Raw genomic sequence first — 25,368 nt, 5'->3', positions numbered from 1 at the left:
TTATTAACTGTGTCAATCGATTTAAGCGAAAAAAAACTATTCTGGGATTGAACTTTTGTATGGTTGTCAGTTGTTAAATCATTCATTAAGCATAGTCGAAGACATTTGCTGTTATTACAAATACAATTGTATGTCTAGGATTCGTAGTTTCTCTCTGAAATGACTTCAAAAATGCTACCAAGATAAACAGATATTCATCCCTTGGCGATCTATTTGATATTGAAATACTTCATTGTTGCGTTTGCATTTGTTCCACTGCATATAGTTACATATTGTTTACATAATGTCATATGTAATGTACTCAATGTGAGCCTCAACAGTAGATCGTCCATTTTCCCATTTCCAAAGATCAGAGTGAGCCGTATCTTAAACTCCACAGGGCTTATATTCTTTGAAAGATGTTGGAAATAATTGCATTCGGTATAATTTTGTAAAAGACACAGTCCAACTTTTTGCACTTCAATTGAGCACGACCAAAAATCTATTAAAGTATTGAAGCACTAAACTTAAAAAGTTTTAAATTTCTAAGATTTCACAATATTAGCCATGTCCGTCTCTCTGCATCTCTCAAGGATCTCAGAATATTTGCGAGCTAGAGACTTGAAGTTTTAAACGTAGGTGCTCCAAGTATCCACGCAATCGATAAATGTCAATCCTGTTTTTTGAGCAAACCTCTAGGGTCTTAAAAGCTTGAGTCACCAAAATTGACTTGAACTTTCTAGAATAGTATATACAGATCGGTTGGAAGTAGTTCGGTCGAGTGAGAGGTGTGGAAAGTTCGACTAAGGTAGATGGGGTAAAGAGATACTTAGTCGAATATAATCCAAAAACGAACATCCAAATGGGTCGAGTTGTTCGCAAATTCAATATTTTAAATTGTTTTGTGTTCTTTTTGAATTAAACTTTGTGCGCACACAAGTATTTCGAGATGTGGCTTTAAACTGTTTGTCAAATTTGGCCACAATTGGGCAACAGGCCAAATAATTATTGACGTGCAATTAAATTGGTCACCACACGAAATAATTGGCTTTGAAACTCGTATACACGTATAGTGTCTAACCAGTTGGACACGGTCAATTGAGAGGAGACCTGTCGGCGTTGCCCGTGCCTGTGGCCGTGCCCATGCCTATCGCTTATCTTGGGCCAAGCGAATTGCACACAAAATCAATTAATTACGCATTTTGTAAGCTGACGCTTAATTAAACCATTATTTATTATCTCGTATGGCTGGATGGCGTGCCATGGGGCGCGGCTGGGCAAAAAGTTGTGCCAATTCGCCCGACCCAAGCTCAACCCGAGTTCGGTTATCATAAATAAAATGCCTGCCAGCTAATGGAGGGCGCCCCAAACCTAAACCAAAGTTGTGGCAAAGCAAAGCAATGCCAGAGCAGGGCTATGTGTGGGCTCCTCGTAAATCTGTCTTTGACATGCAATTTTAGTGCAGCGGCTGTTGCTGCAGTTTGTGCGCCTGCAGCCAACAAATGGCAACAGCAACAACAACAACAACAATAACAATGCACATTATTTGAAAGGACAACGCACTCGTTCGCCGGGCACAAGCCCTGGCAGTGTGTGGTCCCCGGCCGGGGATGGAACCAGCAACCAAATTGCCTCTAATTGCCGTCTTTCTCTCTGGGCTGCCTGCAACCTGCAGACACCCTTCGGTGCCCAGTTACACGCCCACTTCACGCCATTACATGCTTTAATAGGCCTACCCCGTAGCCCGTAGCCCGTTGCCCGTATCCCGCCCGTACACGCGAGTCCCTGACGACCTACGTCTCCAGCCTGAGTGACTGTCTTTGCCTAGCTGGCGCTTCCTGCCCTGTGTCTGCGCTTTCAAGAAGTTTTTCGCTTTTGATGCCCTAGCCAGAAGGCACTATGACTACCTTATGAAGCTTGCATAATTGATGTAGTGTACATAATATTTGGTAATCAAGCGATGTCCCTTTCGAGCGCGCCTTTTAACCTTGCCAATTTTCCAAATCATGTTTCAGTTAATGGTTAATGTTATGAAAGAAAAAACATATATTTTTGTCATTTAATATTTAATTGTAGTGGAATCTATTTTATCTCATATGTCTGAAAATCAAAGGGAAAAATGAGAATCAGAAAATACTACAATATTGGAGCATTACTTTTTGGTTTAAGATTAAGATGAAGATTAAATACTATATGAATTTTAAGAAATCAAATATCAATAAAATAAAATATTAATTATTAATGATTACAGTTAAGATTAAAACTGAATTGCCATGAAGAGTATTTAGGTTTCGTTGTAGCTGTTAGTTTTAATTACTTGAGAGTGTAATCTTCATGACTGCTTAACCTCAGACCTCTGGCCAGGGGCAATTGGGCCGTGGCTTTATGCAACTTGAACACTTAATGCCGCTGCCAACAAATTGAAAGCCATCTTAAATTAAATAATTGTCATGGCTGTCAGCCTTTCAGTCGCCATGTTATGTGCAAGATATAGTTTTGCGGACATTTTTGTGCAGGAAAGTTATGTGAAAAATGTTTATAAATAAAAAGGTTCTTGCTGCCGTTTTAGCCGTAAGAGCTGTGTGTGTGTGTGCGTGTGTTGACCTCGACGGAATGTGCTTGCCTGCAGATTCCTGGCAGAAACTTTGCCACACGAAATTCCCGGTACGCTTTAAAGTGCAGCCTTCCAGACTCGCTCAGTTTTTGTCTATACTGTGATGCAATATTCACTGATTACGCAAATTGCTAGGGGTTAGCGGTACGTGCCTGTCATGTATGTAAGTGGATTTGAAGTGGAAGCCTGGTATTCCTGGTACCTCGTTCATGTGCTGGGCACTATGGCCAGGATAAAATGAATTTTAATTAAATCCATTAAAACGCTTGCCAACAGTGTTTCTATACCCTAAACCAATTGAAAATGGGTAAAGAGGGTATAATGTATGTAACAGGCAGAATGAAGCATCTACTACCCCATAAAGTATAAAGGTTCGAGTCGATCTAGGTATTTCCGTCTACAATCCTACAATCAATAAAAATCGATTTCGAAATCCTGTTTTTTGAGCAATTCTCATAATTTATAAGAGATATAGTCACCGAATCTGACATGAAGCGTCTTAAATAGTAGATAGATATCAAGTATATTTAATATTATAGCTATTGCCACTGCCACGCCACCAACATAGCTATAAATCAAATAAATAAATCAATTTTAATTACTTTTATTGTCTTTTTAAGAATATACGAATATTCTATACCACTCATATCACATAAATTGGTGTTATGGCAAGTGGGATTAAGTCCGACTGGTAGGATCTTATTATATATAGTTATTTTTTAAATTCTGCTAAAGCAATCGAGCTGCATTTGGTGTTGGTAGAAGTGGGTTCAGGGTATCCCCTAGTCGGGCACTCCCGACTCTTACTTGTTTCGTTGTCAGTTCTTTGGATACGCCTGAATTTGTCTGGCTGTGAAATCTGTTGTCAAGAGCTTTGTTTATAGTTGATGCTAAACTCTGCTAGTCTTTAGCTCTGTCAGGTGTTTGTGGTTGTTTTAGTTAATTAATTAAGGTAGCTAAGTAGTTTGTGACGCTACCTTAACTACGAATCCCATTTCTTGAATTAAGTAATTTTTTTAAGGATTCTTCACATGACAAATGATGATGAGAGTATATTAGTTTTGGGAATTGATCTGCTGTCCGTCCGTCCGTTCGTCCGTTCTTCCTGCGCTGTTAAGGCAAAAGACTTCTAGTTTGGGATATGTACTCATGTATAACCTACTAGGAGCGTGGCACATGAATAAAATCTATATAGCGACAGTTTAATTGTAACTGCAGACAGCTCTTCTTCTATTATTGAAGTATTTACAATGATGGAATATTATCGCATGCATATTCTCAAGCATTTTGCTCTGGCGAACAGTTCTTCCAAAGATCGATCCATAATTTCGATGCCCACTAACGAGCGTGTTAAATCAGTCCTGCTGTTGTTGGCCGAGTATCTCGCAGTCGGCAGCACCCGTCTGCAGCATTTCTGCTAGCTTTATTTATGTTAGCAGCTATTTTATTGCATATAGGGTTTCTAGTGCGCTCCCCACCTTAAAGCTCACCCATTATAGTCAAATAAATCTCCTTTTTATCCTCAATTTCCATACTTGACGCATTCTCATTAAGTTGTATTTTAATTTATTTTTTCCTTTGCCACAAATGTTGCCTCCTTTCCACGACATTGTACTCTAAGAAAGCCCTTAGAAGCAGCGCACCCGAAGCTTTCGTTTTGATGTCATTAAGTCCGTTGCACACGAGTCAACTTTTACAATTCCTCGCGTTATTACCACCCACGAGATTGATAGCGGGGGGTGCTGGCGCGGGGGTTAAAGCAAATATCTACTGAGCTACGAAAACAGAGCACAATACACACACACACACACACACACACACACACACACACACACAAAACATGCACATGAATTCCGTCAATGGCTCCGGCACGCTTGTTGGCTGCAACCCTGTGCAAAGCTGATGTAAAAGTTTCTTATCAGTTATCAAGGTTCGTGGCAGACACGCACAACATGTGGCAGGAAGGTTGGCGGCCCCAGAACAAATTCCGGCTGCTCCCGGCTATGGAGCACCCAATGCGCATGACATTCACAAGCAAAACAAACTGCCGGAATGCCGGCGTAAGAGCCAGCTCAGCCGTGGTGAGAAAAATGAGAGAGAGAGTTTAAGAGAGAGAGAGAGAGCGAGAGCGAGAGCGGGAGTGCCGCCAGGTGGGTGATTATGTGTTTCTGTTGGTTTGGCCAGGGGGAGCGCGGGGGCCGAGCTGTAATTATGTTGGGGTTGCGGCTGTTGTCTTTGTTTACCCTCTTTTGGGGGTTGCTGCCGCACAGCCCACACCCACCCGCCCCATCGGAGAGCGGAGCGTGTCGAAAGCGTAGTAAAAACAGTTCCGTGTTGAAAACGTTGCGCTCGCTCTTTGTTCAGTTGCCAGTTGGCAGAGTCCCAGCCAGCAGTCAGCCCAGGACATTCGTGGGCATTGACTGCGTACAAACGGTTGTGAATCCACTTGTATCCTCTGCCGTCTCCGTCTCTGTTGTCCACCAACTCGTGTCGCGGGACGCGTGAAAATTTGGCTCAAAAAACCGAAAAAAAAAAAACTGTGAAAAAACTGCAATGCCATTAAAACGTGAAAAGCGACAAACTTGTTTTTCACTGAGCCAAAATAATTGCAATCAATTAGCAAGGCTTTCAGTGTGCGTGCGTGTGCGTGCTAGTTTATGTGTGTGTGTGTGTGTGTGTGTGTGTGTGTGTGAACGTCTGAACGTGTGTGTTATTTTGTGCTTCTATTTTTTGAGGGCCAACAAAAGTCAAACCACAAAATGGCATTTAAAGTTTCTGTCTGCAACGGATTATTGCCCAGCCCTGTCTATTTCCCCACACACCCCTGCGCACCAGCAGCCGCTCTTGTAGTTGTTGTTGTTGTTGTTGGTATTATTTTTGTTGCCACTTTTGTTGCCGCTACTTTTGTAAATCAATAAACGTGAGGGTGGCAAATGCCGCAGATAAAAAAAAACGAATTAAAATGAATATTCAGCACAAAAAGCGATTGTAAATTCACAACTAAATTGATAAAAAAAAAACAAGGAAAAATATCGGAATGCACATCGATGAGTGTTACAGGATAAATTGTGTCCTCATTTGAATTAATTGAATGGATCGTTTAGCAAGCGCTTACAAGAGATAATGCAATTAAAATTACTCGAATACATGGGCTACAATTAAAATTGATTAAAGGCGTTTAAAAAGGGGAAAGTGCGTTAAGGCTTGGCATAACTAAATACTAATATTAAACCAATACTAAATATGTCATTATGATTTTTGTAACTTTCAATCGCAATGATTATTAAAAAAAATTAAAGAAAGTTGTATGCATAAAATATATACACTTTTGTAACATACAAAAAGTATATATATTGAGCTTAGAACAATCGTTAATCCTAATACATTTAATGATGTTAATTCTTGAAGCAAATATATAGAGAAATTGTTAATCATTCTGGTGGAAAAAGATTGCCTAGACTAATTAGATTTTTATTTATATCATTTGACTTAACATTGCGGCAGGAGTTTTTATTAGAAATATATTAAAAACATATTTCTTTTTTTGTATATAGTTGCATTCTAAATTATTCAAGTAGATTTCCTTTTCTAAATTAATTATTTTCATAAATCAGCCATAAAATAAACAAATATTTCAGCTCTTTTGTTTATTTTCTTTATATATAATATAATATAACAAACTAGGCTTAAACAATTTTAATGCGACCCCAATGCTAGGATAATTAATCAAAACATAACAAAATATAATAATATTATAACAAAATAATAATCGACTATGCAAATTTTCATATAAATATTCAATAAGCCGTGGCTGAAGCCAACAAAAGCGAAGCTAAATAAAGTGGGCGTGTATGTGGGAAAAAAACAACTACAACAACAACAATAAGACTTTCTGTTGTTGTTATTGTTGTTGTTGGCCATCATGGCAGAGCGAAATAAATGTGTTTCAATAAATTACATGAGCGCACAGCGCCAAACGCGCTGAAGGCAGCAGCAGCCGTCACAATTATGTAGCATAACTTGAGGGATATGTATACATATATATTTGTGTGTGTGTGTGTGTGTGTGTGTGTGTGTGTGTGTGTGTGTGTGTGTGTGTGTGTGTGTGCTTGTGTGTGCTTGTGCTTGTGTGTGTGCGTCGTGAATGGCAATGCATGGCAAGCAGCGCACAAAAACGACAACGCAAGCACAAAAATTTAACTTTGCGCTCAGTCAAATGGCAAAAGCAACAAGAGCAACAACAAGAACAACAACAAGAACAACAACAACAACAACAACAACAACAACCATGACGAGCTATTCGCACTGAGAAGCGGCGTCGAAACAAACACTCAAGTTATTTGACTTGATTGCATACTTTTAGGCGGAAAATAACGTTTTATTTTTGCCAACAAATATACATAGATTCATATATATGTATATGTATGTGTGTATACTATAGCGCCTCACAGCGAACGTGTTGTGTATGAAAATAGTTTTCAAGTTGTTTTTTTCTGCTTTCACACCCCCAACCCGCACTGCCCCGCCCTGCCACGCCCAGCCTTACCCAACCAATAGCTTCTGTTATTTGGTCGGTTGTCACAAATCCAAAACAATAAAGTTTATTTGGCTAACAAGTTTTCTGGCTGTTTATCATAAGTTGTTGCCTGCACTATGGTTATGTGGCAAGGCATCAAATTGTTTTCCTTCTGCAATTTTCTTGTTTTCATTTTTATTTCAGCAGACAATTCCAATTAGTTTGCACTCAGTTTCCAATTAGTTTCCTTCAACAACAGAGTCTCTCAAGTGCACGCTTTGTTTACCTGATTTGTGTTTATAACCAATTGGGTCGGGAGGATTCTGAGAGGCACAATAGCTGATTCGCTTTGCACGCTTAAAACAATGAATATGGCAATTGAGTGTGATGACAAAACGTACACACATTGCTGAGGGCAATCACCTTGGTGTAGGGACTCAATTTAACCACAAGACAATTTGTATTGATTGATGCGTTTCGATTAACTTCATTAGCCGTAGCTGTGGGCATTATGAGCTCCAATTGAAAATGTGGAGAGCGGAAAAACTTCATATTATGTATAAGCTTTCATTTTAATTAGTGAACGGACATACAGGGATTTTGAGGAATTCTTTTACTCTAGATTATGTTGTGCCTGATGCGGCTCCATTAATTAAATACGCTTAGAAATTGCTCGTGCTGCTCATATTAATTCTTCTTCACATAAAAGAATCGTCATCTGTTGGAATCTAATTAAAACAAAAAATAACTATTCTGCCTTCCGTCTGAGCTCAAACTCTAATCTCGTTCTCAGCTTAGAAAACATATTCATATTCATATTTCGTTTCTTTGTTTGATACATTGTTTGTAAATTAAATAAACAAGTATTAAATTGACAATTGTTGCTGAATTAGAACCGGCGACTGCTCGCTTGTTAGTCCGACGCTCAACTAGGCCACACAGGCTCATAAACTCACATTTACAAGGCATAATTATGTGACTGTTTTGGTTTTTGATGTATTTCACTTTAAAATTTAAATGTTGACAACCATTTTGCGCCATTTTGTTTAGGTGCATTTCGTACACCTGCAGCGCATACCTGCATTGAGTTGTTGCTTAAAGCTTACATAACTCAAGTTCCTTACTATCTGCCAAGGTCTGCTCGACAGCTTATTTTGATGGACACTTTGCCAGATGGCTTGATTTGATAGTTCTCCAATTTAATAAGTATATACCTTATTATTCAGATAACTTAGCTGCATGTTCATTAGTTCGCTTATTTATAAATATTCAATATTTCAAGAATATTTGTCAATTGAAATGATAAATTTAGAGGTTTAATATATACTCAGCCGATGATAGGTGTATTAGACTTACATTTATATTGCATAGATATGATGAGTTTTATAATATAACTCAATATAATATAGCTTACAATTAATCATTACAATTGAGAAATAAACGTTGAAGCTCACTAAAACAATGATTATCGTGCAATTTGTTTAAACATTCCCTGTTTGAATAGACACATGGCTTTTTGTATATCTTTGCACTGGAAGGCATTTAAAGTATTACCCATTTGTGCTTTAGTTAATTGTTGAGCTGCTTTCTATAACAACTAAAAACTAGAATTATGAAAATTTGCAACTCAAAGTTAGCACTGGAAAATAAAGTCTTAACATTTGAAGCAGCTTATGAGGCAGATAGAGAACAATCTGAAAATTCTACTTAAAAGTGAAGCAGGAGTGCGAAAGGGAAGATACATTTTCCATAACTAGTTAGAGCTAATTGCAATACAATGCTCAATTTGCCAACAACTTCTAAAAACTAGAATTTTGCAATGATTGAAGCCAGTTATGAGGCGATTAAAACAAATAAGCTGATAGCTGAAAAGCCGAAGTAGAAAGAGCAAGAGCAATATGCGGCTGGAAATGATTTAAAAAACTATTAAATGAAGTCAAGCATTTGAGGTAACAAAAGCCAAACGGGCACAGACAGTCCTTATACAAATTGTTGCAGAACAATGGGCTAGAGGGAGAGACAGCGAGTTGCCGTGAGAGAGTGGAAGGGAGACAGACAGACAGCGGTAAACAATAAAAATGTAGTAAACGAACACGTTGCAACGCCGACATTGTTATATGCATTTAAAGGTGTGCCAGAAGTTAAATGCACCTGCCACGGGCGGCTTCTGGGGTTTAATGGCACGACACCGGCTGGACGGGACAATAAAAGCGCACCGTTAAGGCGCACATGGAATGACAGCAGCAAATACAACACATACAACAACAACAACAACAACGACAGAAACTTCTCTGTTGCTCCTTGTTGCAGGCGTCAAAGGCAAAGTTCGCTGTGGCGCTGCGTAAAAAGTTTGCTGCATTTGTTTGGGCGCCCAACGCCCCCCTTCAGATGCCCAAGTCTGTGTGTCTCTTTATATGCGTGTGTGCGTGTGTGTGTGTGTCTTTTTTTGCCTTGCAGTGTTGTGCACTCATGTATACACACATGTTTACTCAGTGCAGACGCGTCTGAAATCAACTACAGTAGAAACCGAATATAACGAGCCAAACAATATAACATGTTTAAATATGAATGTAAACACAAAGTAATTTCGGCACGAGACTTATTAATATAAATTCAATATGACAAACATTTAACTCAAGTATGACATTATGCAAAGCAGTACGAAGAAATATGTATAAATAAACTCGAACAAGTTATGCTTAATCTAAAAGTTAAATTAATAAAATAAACTAATAGTTGAACATTGAAAACAAGTCAAAGTCAAAAGCGTGTGCTTCATATTTGATATCTACTGTTCTACGAAGCAGAAAGCAAAGCAAAACAGCGACAAAAGTATGCAACGTTTTCAGAGATTACCGAAAATGCCGCCTGTGCGTTAACAGCCGGCGCAGCGTGCTGCGAAGAGTGTGGTGAAAAAGATAGTGCGAGAGAGCAATAGCCATACGTGCGTATGCGTGTGTGGGGGTTGATGGCTGGCATGAGGTGAATGGTGAATATCGTTTTTGAAGAGAACGTTCTCTTGGGTCCACGTCGTGTGCTCTTTTGTGTTTTTTGTTTGTTATTTGTGTGTGTTTGCCTGTGGCCTGTAACTGTGTTGAGTTTCCGGCACGTTGTATAAACAAACCAAGGCGAGACCACAAGCCGGCGGGGCGGCGGGTGTTGCACTTGTTTACCATTTACCAATGTCAATATGCAGGCGCGTTTTTTTTTAAACATTTGAGCCGCGCCGGAAAATGCGAATGCAACATATCAAAAGCCGCACGTGATGCCGCACATGAAGTGAACGTTAAACGGCACTCATAACGGGAGTCCATAATCCAACAGCAGCTGCCACAGCTATACAGCTAAACACCGACACGCACAACGACACGCACAAAACAATCGGGAACCAGCGATGACTGCCAAGCCGCCGCCTCCGGTGCCGCCCACGGTGCCCGATCCAGACCAGACACCCAAGCTGGCGCCGCAGATACCACGGCTCAACTCCGAGCTGGCCGCCCAGGCAGCACTGCGCGCCCAGCAGCTGCTGCGCAAGCAGAGCTCCCAGGAGCAGGCGCCCGGGCAAAAAGCAGCGCCACCACCGCTGCCCCCTCAGAGCCGGCCGGTGCCAGCGATTCCGGCCCGCGGCTCTGGTGAGCGGGCGGCACCGCCCGAAATTCCACCCAAACGTCACAGTCTGAAAAGCTTGCCCGACGGCCAGGCGATGGTGGTGCCTGGCCTGCCACCGCCTCTGCGCCAGCCGCCGCCTCTGCCCAAGAAGCCCGCTTCCGCGCACAGCTCGGCCCAGAACAGCGCACAGAACTCGCCTCTGGCGGGGCTTAAGTTTAAGGACAAGCCGCCGCCGCCGCCTGAGAAGCACTCAACGCTCTCGGCGGAGGCAATGGCCGCGCGTCGTTGTTCCAATCCCTTTGAGATGCCGCCGCCACCGCCGCCGCTGGTGCTGCAATCTGCAGTAGCGGCCCTTGCCGAGCAGAGCTCCAAGAATGCGGCGGCCAGTTGCAATCCGGTGCCCTCTCCGGCGCCCACGAGGGCCAGCGAGGCCAAGAAGCTAAATAAACAACCAGCAGCTGCTGCCGCTTCGCCCACGGATGAATTCGGCTCGGAGGATGCGCTGCGTGGCATTGAGAGCGGGCTGCGCAACATGGAGCGCGCCATGCAGGAGCAGATGAATCTGCGCACCCTGGAGGCGGCCGTGCAGAACAACTTCGATCTGAGCTTCAAGGCCAGCCTGGCCGCTGGAGGCGGTCGCCATTTGGGCAGCTCCGTCAATTTGCGCACCGCCAACTATGAGCGCAACTTGTCCTTGGACGAGAGTCGCGCCGGCGACTCGCGGCAGTCCCTGGAGGAACTGAAGCAGCTGCGTGCCCAGGCGCAGCAGCAGTCCTTGCACAATTCATCCTCCTCGTCCGTCTCATCAGCGTCGGCTTCGCAGGTGGAGCAGTCCATGCGCTCCACCATCGAACATCACATGCGCTCTCTGGATCGCAATCTGCCGCTGGAGCTGCAATACAGCCGCCATCGCATGCAGAACAATCTGTCTGCCGCTGGCCACCATCCAGGGCCAGGTGCTGGCGCCCAGTCTGCTGCGCCAACCCAGCAGCAGCAGCAGTCGCCACAGCCACCCATGCCGCTGAGCAGCGAGTTCCGTGAACAGATTCGCCAGCAGCTGCTGGGCAACATTCCGCCCCAGGTGGTGCACAATATGGGCCAGTTGCCCGGCTCGGCGGCAGCTGCAGCGCTGCTTCAGCACCAAGCTCAGTCGCGGGCTGCTGCGGTCGCTGCTGCTGCTGTCGCTCAGGTCGCCGCCGGCAACGGCGTTGCGGCAGTCGGATTGTCCCGGGAGGAGCTACGCATCCGACGACGCTCGTCGCATGACGAAACCCAAATATCCCAGAACGCTGCCGGATGCATCCAGGGTAAGAAGAGAGAGAGAGAGAGAGAGAGATATAGAGAGAGGGAGACTATACATATCAATAATGAAAACAAGCCTTACAATTAAAAGGTCTATTTGGGTGTTCCAATCCCAAAACCCTGTATCTCCTACACTTGAATAATAAATATTATCAATGAGTAACCTGTGTAGTCCCAACTTAGTTTTAGGCTGTCCGGCGAGGTCTGTATAGCTATTGCAAAAACCTCTCGACTATATCAAAGGTCTAAAATGAAGCTTTAACCAATTGAGAATTGCAAGGACGACTCCTGCGTCATATGCTTAAAGAGCATCGCTTTTAGCCTGGAAAAATGTGTCTGATTGTATACAAAAAGGGGGTCTTTTCGTTGTTATTTTTCTTCAACTATGATTTTCGGCAATTATACGACAACATTTTTGTCAAACCCGTATTAACGACATTTTAATTAATTTTATTTATTGGAAAATTAATTCTTTTTTAAATCCTATTTTATTTTCTTCTCTTAAGTGTAATTATTAATTACGTGCAACTTTTTCAAAAGAATAACTTAATAAATAAATAAGATAATAGAAATCTTAAAAAAGTTTATTTTTCGGCATCATGTTCAACAGTTTAAACTGCACAACATGGTTACGAGTTCCAACCACAAAACCCTTTTCTTCTTAGATTTATATGATAAAAATTATTATTGCCTTTATTTTCGTTAATTATTTTAGAATATATAATATTTTGAAATATTATTGTTTTAGCGTCTTATTATTAAATTTAGTTTTCTTTTTATTTTAATCATTATTCCCTCCATCAATATTGCATTATTGGAGAAGCACATGTACTATATATAAGTTAAACATTTTATAGACACAAACGAAACAAAATATTATCTTTCAATATATTCATATAAAAATGAATACTAAAACATAATAAATTAAAAAATATGATAAAACATAATCAGAAATTACCTAAAAATGTTATATTAATTTTTATTTTTATGTTAACAAGTTTATCACAACTGTTTTAAAATCTAAGCTACAAATGTATTTGAAATGATTTTGATCTGATTTATTCATTGTTAAAACTTATTCATTTTTCACTTCTCTGCTAGAATTGAAACAGTTCTCGATAGCACCGCATTGTTCAGCTGATTTAGACTATATACGTTGCTTTCTGAAAGGTAACGACCACAGTTTGTGTTCCTGCTAATCCCATTGTGCGATAGCTAACAGCCCCCAAAGATACCAGAGTGGGGCCCAACTAATATGATAATAATTGAGACCAACTCACACACGAAATAGTTACACTCCTTCTGAAGGACTCAAACACTGTTGTCTACTAATTATGTTGCATGGCGCTTTTTTTTTATAAACTGACAACTGATCAATAATTGTTGAATGGGATGCCGGTGCCAGAGGTTCCCCCGGATACTAGAAAAAAAACACCAGCTAATTACTGTCACCCAATTAAAATTGATTGTTGTTTTAGCTAATATTGTAGAACTGTAACCAATCAGAAATCACTTTGGGGCACCACTAATTAAACTCCTCTCTATTCTGCCATTCACAGTGACCCGCCTGCGGGAGCATTGGGATGAGACATCGCAGTGCGTCCTGCAGCGAGCAGCGCAGCTGAAGAACATGCTAAGTGACTCGCAGCGGTAGGTTATCCTTTTGCCTACTTTGGGGTCAATCTAATTAATGCTAAATTCCTATTGGCAGGTTTGAGGCCAAGCGCCTCGAGCTGGAGAAGTGGCTGGGGCGCATGGAGCAGCGGGCCGAGCGCATGGGCACCGTTGCCACCACAGCCGATATACTGGAGGCCCAGCAGAAGGAGCAGAAGGTAACCTGCTGGTCGAGGGGGGGGGGGGGGGGGGGGGCGACGTGGGATATCCATGGAGTGCATAAATTAATCAATTTCCTTTACATCTTTTGCCTATCCGTAGTCCTTCCACGCCGAGCTGCATCAGAATAAGCAGCACTTTGAGCTCTTCAGCGACTTGACGCAAAAACTAATTGCAGTCTATCCCAACGATGATACTACCAGAATTAAGAAGATGACAGAGGCCCTTAATCAACGGTGAGTGGATATTGAAATCGTGCAGCGACTGCCTCGGCCGACTCTAATGAAATGCGAAAAGTTGCGCAGTTTCAATTCAAATCACTTGCGCGAATTTGCATTTAATGCGATTTAATGACTTGCACTTGTTCCCCTTGAATCGCCAGCTTCACCATTAGCATCTGAAATACGGCACACTCAAGAGGACTAGACTATGCCAACATATTTCCAATATCCCTTAAGTGGTTGAAAAAGCGTAACAATTTTACGACCAAGTGCGCCATTTGTTCCATATCCGTCTTCTGAACAGAGCTGAACAATCACATAAGAGAAACCTACTTTTCTTAGAAAGGGAAAACCTCTTAACGAACAGACTTTTGACGATTCCAGTCAAACTTTTCGAAAATTAAATTAAATTAAAAAGTGATTGTCAAATGAACCATAATCTATATATATATATATATATATATATATGTTTGTCCTGACTGACTGACTGACTGACTGATTGACTGACTGATTGGTGCTCAACGCACAGCCCAAACCGTAAGAGCTAGGAAGCTGAAATTCGCACTGTGGTTACCTTATGCGATGAAGGTGCACGTCAAGAAGGGGTTTCGGGAAAATCCACCCGCATATGTGGAAAAATCGCGAAAAATGTATGAAACTTGTTTGCTTACCATCCGATCGGTTTGAAAAACATTTTCAAAGATCTTTGTTCAAATTAATTTGAGAAGTGTTTCACACTTTTCGAAAAATGCATTCCTCTTTAGTGGAAATGGGGGTCAACGATTTTCAAGGCTTTTCATGGCTCTCAATCAATTTGGCATCCAAATCTGTCAACATTATTCTTCGCCAAAATCAATGTGAAAAACAATGATATCCTCAAATATCCTCTATAGACATAGGTCAACATTTTCCACCCCCATAACGCGGTCAAAACTCAACCGATTTTCATAAGGCTTGCTTTTTTGTTCATGGTTTGACTTCTAGATCAATTTGAATGTATTTTTCCCTGATCACGACAAAATTAGGATATAGAAATATACCAACATAGGGATTTGGCTGATAGTCTTGAATATAAACTTGTTGAGCTCGAAGCTAGATTGCCGAACAATGAAAAATGTTAGTTCTATTGTTATCGTATTGTTATCGTGCTTTACACATTCTACTTGCAGATATTCCAACTTAAATAATGGTGTGATCAACCGTGGCAAGCAGCTTCATGCCGCCGTACACAGTCTACAATCGTTCGATCGTGCCATGGATCAGGTGAGCAATTATATCAATCCACGCGAAGATGCAATGCCTATAATTGAATTGTCTTGTGCAGTTTCTTGCTTTTCTCTCGGAAATGGAAACACTCTGCGAAAACGCAGAATCGGACGTTGAACGCAACCCAATGATGTTTAAGGTAAGTGCAGTGCACACGCTTTCCAACTTCCCTTTTGAGCTAAATGACCCTCAAATGAACACAACGCTGCCTTTGTACATCAATTAACCCGATCTCAAGTGAAAGATTTATGCACGGCAAAGTGCTTTTCTTTAGTCCGTGGTGCATTGCCCGATCTGAACTGTGAATGATGGAAAACACAAAGTGTTCACAATGGCGAGAAGTGCACTCTAAAAGCCCATTGTTATTACATAAATCGATATTGGATTTTTGCGTATCTGAATAATTATACGCTTCATATATTTATATTCATTTATTTTGACTTGTGACTTTATTGTGATGCATCGGCTGCTATCGATTTCATATATTCGAAGAATTGTTAATTTATTAGTTTGCGACTTGTGATGTGATATGGGCTTGTTCCTATTTCTGGACTAGATTAGGTTAATATAAAAGTTAGAAGAGAAAGAAATGAGCGGATATCCCTTTCGACTTATGATGTAGATAAACATATGAGTTATACTTTCGACCGATTGTTCCTATAGGAGCCATATGATATAGTACTTTGTTTTAATTTAGTTTTACAGATTACAGTTATATAATATTTCTCTTACACTTAGGAATTAAAGTAAGTGACAAGTGTTCTCAAGATATATTGGCAAAATTTCTATTTCGGATCTGTCCGATTGTTATATATATTACTGCCTGACAGATCCGTCACACATTTTAAAATACCCTCCATTCGGGTACAAATAAACAAAAATTTATTGCAATTTCCCGAACGAGTTTTCCCCCTTGTGCTCTGCATTTGACCCGCATTTCGATGAGCTCTCTTGCGCTTATCAGCTAATTTTCCTTAAGCATTTCCTATTTTCGTTTTCCGTATGACCGTGAAACATGCAAGCAGCAGTTTTTTTTTTTTTTTGTGATATCAGATCAGGGCTCGACTGCTGGCCCCCATCAAGCCACAATCAATGTGGATGTGGATCCACTCGAATTCGCTTACATTGTTGCCTACTTTGAAGACCGGCACGGATCGGCCAGCTCTCGAGCACTTAATGCCTCAATTGCATTTGCAAGCCGAATTGCTGTTGCTGCCTCAGCTGAGTTGCATGCCGCACACAAATGTACACTCACCCAGCTCACCCCCTTTTGCCGGCGTGCCTTGGCACTTATCAGCCTCCGCCCCTTCAACCCTGTGCACCCACGCAGCACTCTAGAGTGCGGCGTGTTTTTCAAGTGCCGCGTGGCGTCTGTCTGTTTGATTGTTTGTTTTGGCTGCTTGGGTTGCTGGCCGTGCAACGTCATCAGCTGCATCATCATTGTCGTTATGATCATCATCATCATCGGCCTGCATGTGGCCAACATTCACTTTCTGATTACAATTACGCATACGCCCATTTAAGGCAATTATTCTAAATGCATTTTCATTTCAATATTCTTGTCCATTTTTATTTGGCATAATAAAAGTTAAATATATATGATAAGAAGGAATGAATATATTTAGATTATTTAAAATACATCCTAGACTTATATACATTTACCCAAATATCCCAAGAAAAAGTGACTAAAGCAAGCTTTTATTCATTTCCCCCAAACTTTAGAGAGCTTTCGTTTATGGAGCGTGTCTCACAAATGTCCTTGTCCCAATTACCACAAGTTCCACAAAAGCTTTATCCTGAGCTTCAACCAAGTTGAAGTTGCGCAACGAGTTCTTCCAAAAGCTTGAGAAGCTCTCACGAAAGCGTCTTTTGATATATATTTTGTGTTGGCAATGCTGTAAGAGCTGATACGTTAAAAAGTTTGTTTCTCAATTTGCCCTATATATATGTTAATAAGGAAATGGGCTAAATTTGTTGAAAGACCAAGAAAGACAGAAAACTTAACGAAATCATGTGAGAAAAACTGAAAATAGCTTTAGTCTTTTGAAGTAGTATGATTATTTAAAAACGTAAACCTAGGTTATTTTTGATCTAGTAATCCGTTTCAAACATCTTTCGTTATCTCTTTCAAAATAACAAAGTTTAGAAGGGCCAAAATAATTCTGAAATTGTTTTGCTTACAATAAAAGTCGTTATATATTGAGAAAAATACCAATATCAAAAAGTTTATACAGGGCATCCCATAGTTCATAATTTTAAATTTTGTTTATGTTCTTTTTTTCGTATTTTGCCGGCGAATACCGTTATATTTACCGGCAGCCCGTGTAGAGTGCGAGAGAGCGCCAAACTCTCCACTTCAGCTTACTCTCGGCGTCTGTTTTCGTTTTCGTTCTCTGTTTTTGTTATCTCAGCACATGCCGATGTCGACGCCAAGCGAGCGTCGCTATTTTGGATAGCTCGCCAGCTGCTGATGCTGCCGCCGCTACTGCTGCCGTTGGATGCTGTGGCGTCGGCGTCGGCGTCGGCGCTACTTCGGCCAGTGGCAGTTCGCACTTGCCGTTAGTGTTCGTCATTCAGTTCGTGTTCTGAGATGCGCCCGGACGCGCGTTGATTACGGTCGCTCTGATTTGTTTAATCGGCCTTTAAACATTTCAAAAACTCATTCAGAAATGTACCGAACATCTCAAGAAATCTGAAATGCACAAATAATTAAGTTAAACAATTGTGTGAAATGTAATTAAAATCAAAATTAATTCAGTCCGTACCCGGAAACTTGTCGTTGCATACTTACAGGCGTGCATTGCATACGCACACATGCACACGCACACACACTAGCCTGCAGACATGCAGTTGCACGTTTGCGGAGCACCATTGTCCACATGCAAATTGAATCCACCATGCAACAATTAATCGCAAATCTTTGCTTAAAGCAACGCACGGAAAAGGCGGCACAGCCGTCGCCATTTTGCCTCGCGCGCGCGTTTATGTGTGCAAATGCAAATGTGTGTGTGCACTTGTGCCTGCCTGCGTGCGTGCGTGTGTGTGTGAGTGTGCATTTTAAAGTGAAATGTGCATTAATTATGCACACATTCCTTTGGCCTCCCTGCGCCGTGCAGCAAACGGACTAAGTGAAATTGAAATTGAAATGTGTGCAGCCCACATTTATTTGGGTGCCACAAAAGCCAGCAAATATTTACGATTCGCATTTATGCTTTCTTGTGAATTATATTGAAATACCTGTGTCAATAAACAAGCGAGTGTTTAATATGTGAATGGCAAAAGTTCTTGTTCAAAACTGTGCATAATTAACTACTTGTGAAAGCCTTTCAATTCGAACAGAACGACATTTTGCGGGCTTCAGTTTCTGACTAAAAATGGCATTTGATGAAAGTTATGCGTTATATGCAGCAAAAATTATGCTAATTATATTTTATTTGTTATATTAATGAGCGGTTGCTTTAACACATGCGTAAAAAATGTTTCAAATTAAACGTTTTTTTTTTAATTTCATAAAAATGAGTAGGCAGATACTTTTACAAGATTATTATTTAAATATAATGGATAACAATTAATAATGAAACAGTTTACTGTTTGGCGGCTAGTTAGTATTTTAATATGTCCTATAATAATCAACACACTTTTCTCACTGATGGAAATTTTAAAATCTGCCTCATTTGAATTTAATTGTTGCTTAGATCCGCTTAAATTAAGCTATGTGCAGAGAGATATATCCATGGCTTAAAGTTCTTGGGGTGTGTGTTTTTTATTAATCTTTCGCTCAACTACATCTTTCAATGAAAATAAGAGGCGCCTCATATATTTGCGATGTATCAACAAATCAAAAGTGAACAACCGTCTTCAAATTCAATAAAAACTCATGAACATACTCAGCACGAATAACCATTAATAACCGGTAGCGAACACTTGAGCTGAAGCACAACAGAATTATCTTTGATCCCCTGGCTGATGATAAACTTTCAACTTCGGGCGAGGGCCCAACCCAAGTGTTTTAGCGTGCGACACAAAACCGATTATTTATCAAATGACAATACAATCGACACAGTCTCGTGTGTTGAGTCCCAATTTCATTCATAACGAGATTTCCGCACTTTCGAAAAGTTTTCGTTTACACGTTTTTCCCGTCAACGCGCATTAAGACCAGAAAATATGCAAGCCCTCAGAGGCGGGCCGTGCTGCGTCTTGGTCAACAACAAATGTCAAACATGCGTTTTCTTGAGCTCTGGGAGTCGTGTTGTCTCTGGCAACTGGCCGCGTGTGTGGGGCATGTTTACGTTTACCTGTTGACGCTTGTGGCGTCGGCGGCAGCAGCTGCGACAGCGGCGACGGCGGCGACAGACACAGAAAGCAACAAGTAACCAAAACAAGTTCACAAACAAACCAAAAAGATTTGACTACAAAAAAAAAAACAACTTAAAAAAACTACTGCATTCAGCAAGTCGATCATTAAATACCCTTTTACGACTAATGGGCTTGCAGATATTTAAGTGAAAAGTCTCTTGAAATGAAAACAAAAAGAAAGCAAGAGCTTAATCTATGTCATCAAATTTATACACTAGGCGCATAGAAAGAGTTATATTCGGTTGATCAGTAAGTTCAATAATATATATATATCATTTATAGGGTGTTCCTTCTATGTGTTACACATAACATGACAAAATTCGAATATGCTCTAGAAGAGAATACTGACATATTGCCTTCCTTCATGCGGAAGCATTTAAATGTTTTACTTATCGTTATACAATTAATAATACCTGCAAATTACCATTGTAACTGAGAACTCGTACTTATCCTGAACTTTACTAAAATGCATACTATATATACTTATTGAAATGCATGTCGTGCATTTATCTAGTTAATAATTTATCATGTCTACATGTCTACATATCCAATGGTTATTCTATGTATGTACAAAATATATATAAATATATTATATATATGTATTTTACTTCTGCATATGCATAACAAGCTTAAACATTAGTTCATATAGCCCGATGAAAGAGTATGCATAAACAATGACATACAAATTGTGCGTAGGCATCAAAGTTTTCATAGTGCCTTGTTTCTTGTTGCTTGAGTTGTTGTTGTTGCTTTGGCTGTTGACGTCGGCTTAGAAGCACTTCAAAAAAATTGTCTGCCCGGTTGTCTATTTCAGCTGTGGGGTGCGCGCGTGGGTTCTTCAAAGTTGTTTGATTAGAGTCGCGGTCGGCTTTTTGTTGCTCAGCTCTGCTGAGGCAGCGCCACTTGAGAATTAATTGTCTGTGTTTAGTTAAAAATTATAACGCTTGAGTGGATTTCGGCACTGGCCTTAAAGGTGCAGCTATCAATTCGATGGTCATAAACTTTGCCCTATGTAAATTGCAGCTTGCGAGCCACATTAAATTTAGTGGGTGTTTATAAGTTGTTGATTAACGAGCCAACGACTTCTATTTAATTTATTTGCCTTATGCGTGAAATGTGTTAAGGTGAAAAGATTGCTTTGCTCTTGCTGTAAATTGCAATAAAACAAAAACTTAGCGCGAAGCTAACGACGTTATTAAACGGAAATGTAAATAAATCAAATTAATTTTCAACGCTTAAAAATTAAATTCAAATAAAAGTTTTTTTTAAATTCTTTGTTTCTTATTTGCGAGCAATATTTAACTTTATTATAAAGGACTTTCGTGATTTGAAATAAATTAAGCAACTTTTTCGCACCTTCCGCAACTCTAAACATTTTCTATTAGAATTTATGGCAAAAATGTCAAAAGGTTAACTGGAAAATACATTTTTTTTTTAACTCTATGCATTTATTTAATATTTCGGTACACTGACTGCATTGTTATGGCGGCACTTAAAGTTTTATGGTCGCCAGTTGCAGAGCAACCCCAAAACAATAATAATAATAACAGCATCAGCAGCAGCAACAACAACAACAACAACAATAACAACAACAACACATGCCAGCAGTAGAATTCAAGTGCACTTTGTTAAACCAATTAATTTACATTTCCGCGCAAAGCGTAGCCAAAAAAAAAAGAAAAAACAAAGAGAAGAGAAACAAACAAGCAGGCACAAAAAGAGGCAGCCGGAAAACTGCGCATAGAGTTGGGGAAAAAAAGAGTGGAATACAAAATGAATGGTGGAAAACTTTACAACATAGAAACAAAAGTCGAGTCCAGTGGAGTACTTGACGAGCGGCTGCCACTTGACTTGGATGTGGATGCCAAATCGCCGGGATGCAAAAGCTATCAAAGCCACAAATTCACTGCGACTGTGTTAGTCTGTGTGTGTGTGTGAGAGAGAGTGTGTAAAGTGTGTGCACGTGCTGGTTAGCTTAAAGAGGGCTACGGGTCAACTGGCGCCAGCCTCGTGGCCAACAGTAACTAGATTCTAGTGCCTCTTGTCAGGCAGTCGGCATAGGTCGGCGGTCAGGATGCGGTCAGGAGATGGCGCAAAAAACGTGCAACTCTGCGGACAGTTTAAACTAGTCTCGGTCACAGTTGGACTTGCAAATTACGAAAACAATGTCCAGATCCGGTTCCCAGTTGCCATATTGCGCGTGACCGTGTTGCGGTTGCTCTGCGCACCGGCAAGAGTAGAGTAAAGCCCTAGACTTTGATGAGCTTGATTGAATTAAATATCAAAGGTTAGAGTTTTATACTATAAAACGCCGCTATTAATGCGCCTATAAAAATGGAAATGAACAGCAAAATAAAAAATAACCACATTATGCACCGCTTCCATTTCGCTTGGACTGGTTGGTTTGTTATGGGACTATCTTCCTCAACCGTATATCTCTCGACTACTATTTTCTTTTCTAATACGAATCGCACTTTTCTCTCCGATTCGGCTGAAGAGGTATGCGAGCTCGGGCTTGCAACCGTTGTAGTATTTGCGTTGTTTCTCTCAGCAGCTAAGAGTTTACTTGGCCAGATCGAAACTTTTTCACTTCTTGTCCTTTCGAATAACTTCATCTCAGATCCCTAATTTGGGAACTTTGATGGGTGGATAAAAAAACGCACAAAATTTTGATTGAAATAAAAATCAAAGCAATAGTAAAATTAACATCTTAAAACAACACACTGAAACTTCCCGACATAGGCTGATGTTTTACATTTTCTCTAATTGATTTGTTTTCGATAATCAAAATTATGCTCAGCCCAAATCGAACTGTTCAAATCGTTAACTAACAGCTCAAAAAGAAAATTATTTACACTCTGTTTGTAAGCGATTTAAATATTCATTAAAGCTCGCGCAAACCGCAAAAAAAAAAGTGAGCTTAAAATGTTGTATAGTTTATTCAAATTGGTTTAGTTGTTGGAAGACAAAAGGAAGCACAGGACAGCTGTTTGTTCAAAAACATATAGGATTCATTTATAAAACCAATTATTTGATTACTTTTACTCCAATGCGTTTGATAAAATGCATATGAATACGAGGCATAAGGTTTTAGTTATTATTATTAAAGGCTTTACCATGTTACATAATTGAGAATGCTCTAGTGCTCGACTAGGACATACGGTGTACTCAGTTTACTTGCTGTGCGATGGGTTGGAGGTATCTTAAAATATAATATCTTATATTTTAGTCAAATAGTTGATATATATCTTTTTTGAACTTAAAGGGTATGTGCGTGAGGGTGGAAGCTGAGCTGGGAGCTATAGCTAGAAGAAAAATAAGTTTGTTCTAGAAATTTTAAATTGTCTGTTGACATAAAAGATTGTTTATATAGATTGAAGCTGTAAGTTCTCATATCAAATTGGAAGAAAAACGACACTTTCTAACCTTCTTCTTTATATGTTCCTCTAGCATTATTTTTATATGATTTCATGGTGCATAGAAAGTAATTGGGCTTAAACAATTTGATCAATTCAACAGATATCTGCGAAAATAGAAACTTGGGTAGTTGTAGAATTGTTTTGGATGTAACTAAAAACATTTCAAAGATATTCGTGAATATTAAAGATTTATCAAATTGGATGTAAATGGTATGCATGCTGCTGCAATCGTGGCCAACAATCTATGACTATCAAGTGGCTGACTTAGATAGAACTGTAACTAGTTGAGAGTCTCGGCTGCATATATCACACAAAGATGAGGTTATTTGTCATTGCCAGCCGCATGTAACCCACTACGAATGCACTACGGTACATAAAGATTACATCTTTACTTCAGCTATAATTGCTTCAGCGTGGCACTTTACCCAGACATATATATTGCAATGCGCCAGCTATGGCGAAACATCCGGTTAGCACCCCAACATACCTCTCAGTCCTGTAGGGTTTTCCGCTGCGGCTCCATGGCAAACGGTTGCTGAATATTTTTATTCAACTCTGTTTTTGTGACCTTTTCTCGCATGTTATTGCATTTAATTTGCGCCAGTGCTGCTGCCTGTCGCAACTCAAAAGCCAGGCCAAGAGTGAGAGAGCGAGTGTTTTAGACAGAGACAGAGTCTGTTGCAGACGCCGCACAGACAGTGCAACATATTCACAACATGTGTTTGCTGGCACTGGTGTGGGTGTTGCAGTTTCTGTTGGTGTTTGTGTTACTCCATTTACAAGCGCAAATGGTGACTCGCGACCAGACAGGCGATAAAAAAAACAAAACGCAACAAAACAGCGGCAAGAACTGAACGATATTTGTGAAAAACGAGTTGGCAACAACAAAAGCAACAACGATTTTGTTTTGTAAACGGCAACGAAATTAAATGCGAACTTTATGCAGCTGGAAATGCAGACGCAGACATAGATGCTCGCAGCCACACACACGACACACACACGCACACACACATGTGCAAGCACAATTGTTTAGCTGCTGCAACTGCAGTTGTTGCTGCATACTTTTGTGCGCACCCGCTTTTCTTTGCAGCTCGTGAGTTGTTGCAGGCGTTGTTGCCGCCTGTCCTGTGCTGTTTGTGCGGCTTTTTGTTGGGTTTTTTTCTTTCTTTACTTTTCTGCTGCACTTCCACTTCATTCGTTACTGTTTTGCAATGTTAACTACATTTGAGCATGTTTTCAAAAAATATTATTTATTCTGCTCCTCTAGTTTTTCTTTTTCTCTTATGTTTTGTTCGTTTTTGTTATTTCTTTGGCACACACAAAGTGCATTTGATATTTTTACATATCTCTTAGTCGCAGCAAAATAGAATTATGTGCATATTAAAAGTACATTAGTATTGTGGCTCCTTCTTCTTAGTTTTCTTGAAGGAATGTCTCTAAATGATTTTTGAATTGAAATGTTTAAAAATTTAAAGATATGCAAAAATGCTACAAAGCATTACGAATTCTTCCTCACAAATATTCAATGGAGAATTTCTGTTTGAATATTTGCAGTCGTATACGGTGGTAAAACGAATATTTCACAATAAATCAACAGAATGCTCGACAGTTGCATCGACAACACGTCAGGCGTCCGTGAACCAAAATCCGCATAAAGCAAAATACTAGACACACTGCAATTGCCAAAATACCAGTTCACAGTCGTTGTGTAATTGAACATTTTCCTCCTCCCAACAAATGAAAACGGGAGGGGGAAAAAAAACAAAGATTATGCCAATGCTGGACAGGCAAATATATTTGGCAAAAATGACACGCGGCTGTCAATCTAAAAATCTAGCAGAAACTGTAAACATAAACATAATCTTGAATGATTGCGAGTCTGAAAAGCTCGAGAATAGACGCTGAGATACATCTAAGATAAAACACCCGACATTTTTCAATGTCATTGTCGAGACATAAACAAAAGTAATAAAAAAAAAAAACGCAATATCGTTGTGAAACAGTTTCAACAAATATGTATATTGTCATGCCGTTTAATCAAATAAAATGACAAATAGTGCAGATTCGAACAAAGTATACCCAGTGTTAACTATTTGTTTAAATAGTGTTGATTTATCGCAAGCGGAAAATTGGATAAATCATTTATACTTAAGACCATCAGCGCAGTTCTCTTTGGCTGCTCTCTTATAGAGTCCATTGTAATTGGACTGAAATTTGTTTTTGGTTTTCTTCAGAGATAATTGTTTCTCC

General features: G+C 40.1%; 1 protein-coding gene across 4 annotated transcripts in view; it reads left to right on the top strand.

Annotated features, from left to right (window-relative positions):
• Positions 1-25,368, top strand: part of LOC115759659 (dystrophin) — a 184,243-nt gene that overhangs the window by 50,011 nt on the left and 108,864 nt on the right. For 2 of the 4 annotated variants that reach the window (XM_030700653.1, XM_030700649.1), the window contains exons 16-21: positions 13,122-13,190; positions 13,580-13,670; positions 13,732-13,852; positions 13,956-14,089; positions 15,244-15,337; positions 15,399-15,479. In XM_030700653.1, the coding sequence (XP_030556513.1) occupies positions 13,122-13,190; positions 13,580-13,670; positions 13,732-13,852; positions 13,956-14,089; positions 15,244-15,337; positions 15,399-15,479 (590 nt within the window). Of the gene's footprint in view, positions 1-10,503; positions 12,026-13,121; positions 13,191-13,579; positions 13,671-13,731; positions 13,853-13,955; positions 14,090-15,243; positions 15,338-15,398; positions 15,480-25,368 lie in introns of those variants that run through there. The other 2 variants (XM_030700651.1, XM_030700654.1) reach the window with 2 other exon arrangements.

This window comes from Drosophila novamexicana, unplaced genomic scaffold, assembly GCF_003285875.2.
Source record: "Drosophila novamexicana strain 15010-1031.04,08,12 unplaced genomic scaffold, DnovRS2.1 tig00000308-arrow-arrow-pilon, whole genome shotgun sequence".
NCBI lineage: Eukaryota > Metazoa > Arthropoda > Insecta > Diptera > Drosophilidae > Drosophila > Drosophila novamexicana.
This window is presented reverse-complemented; position numbering and strand designations above follow the sequence as displayed.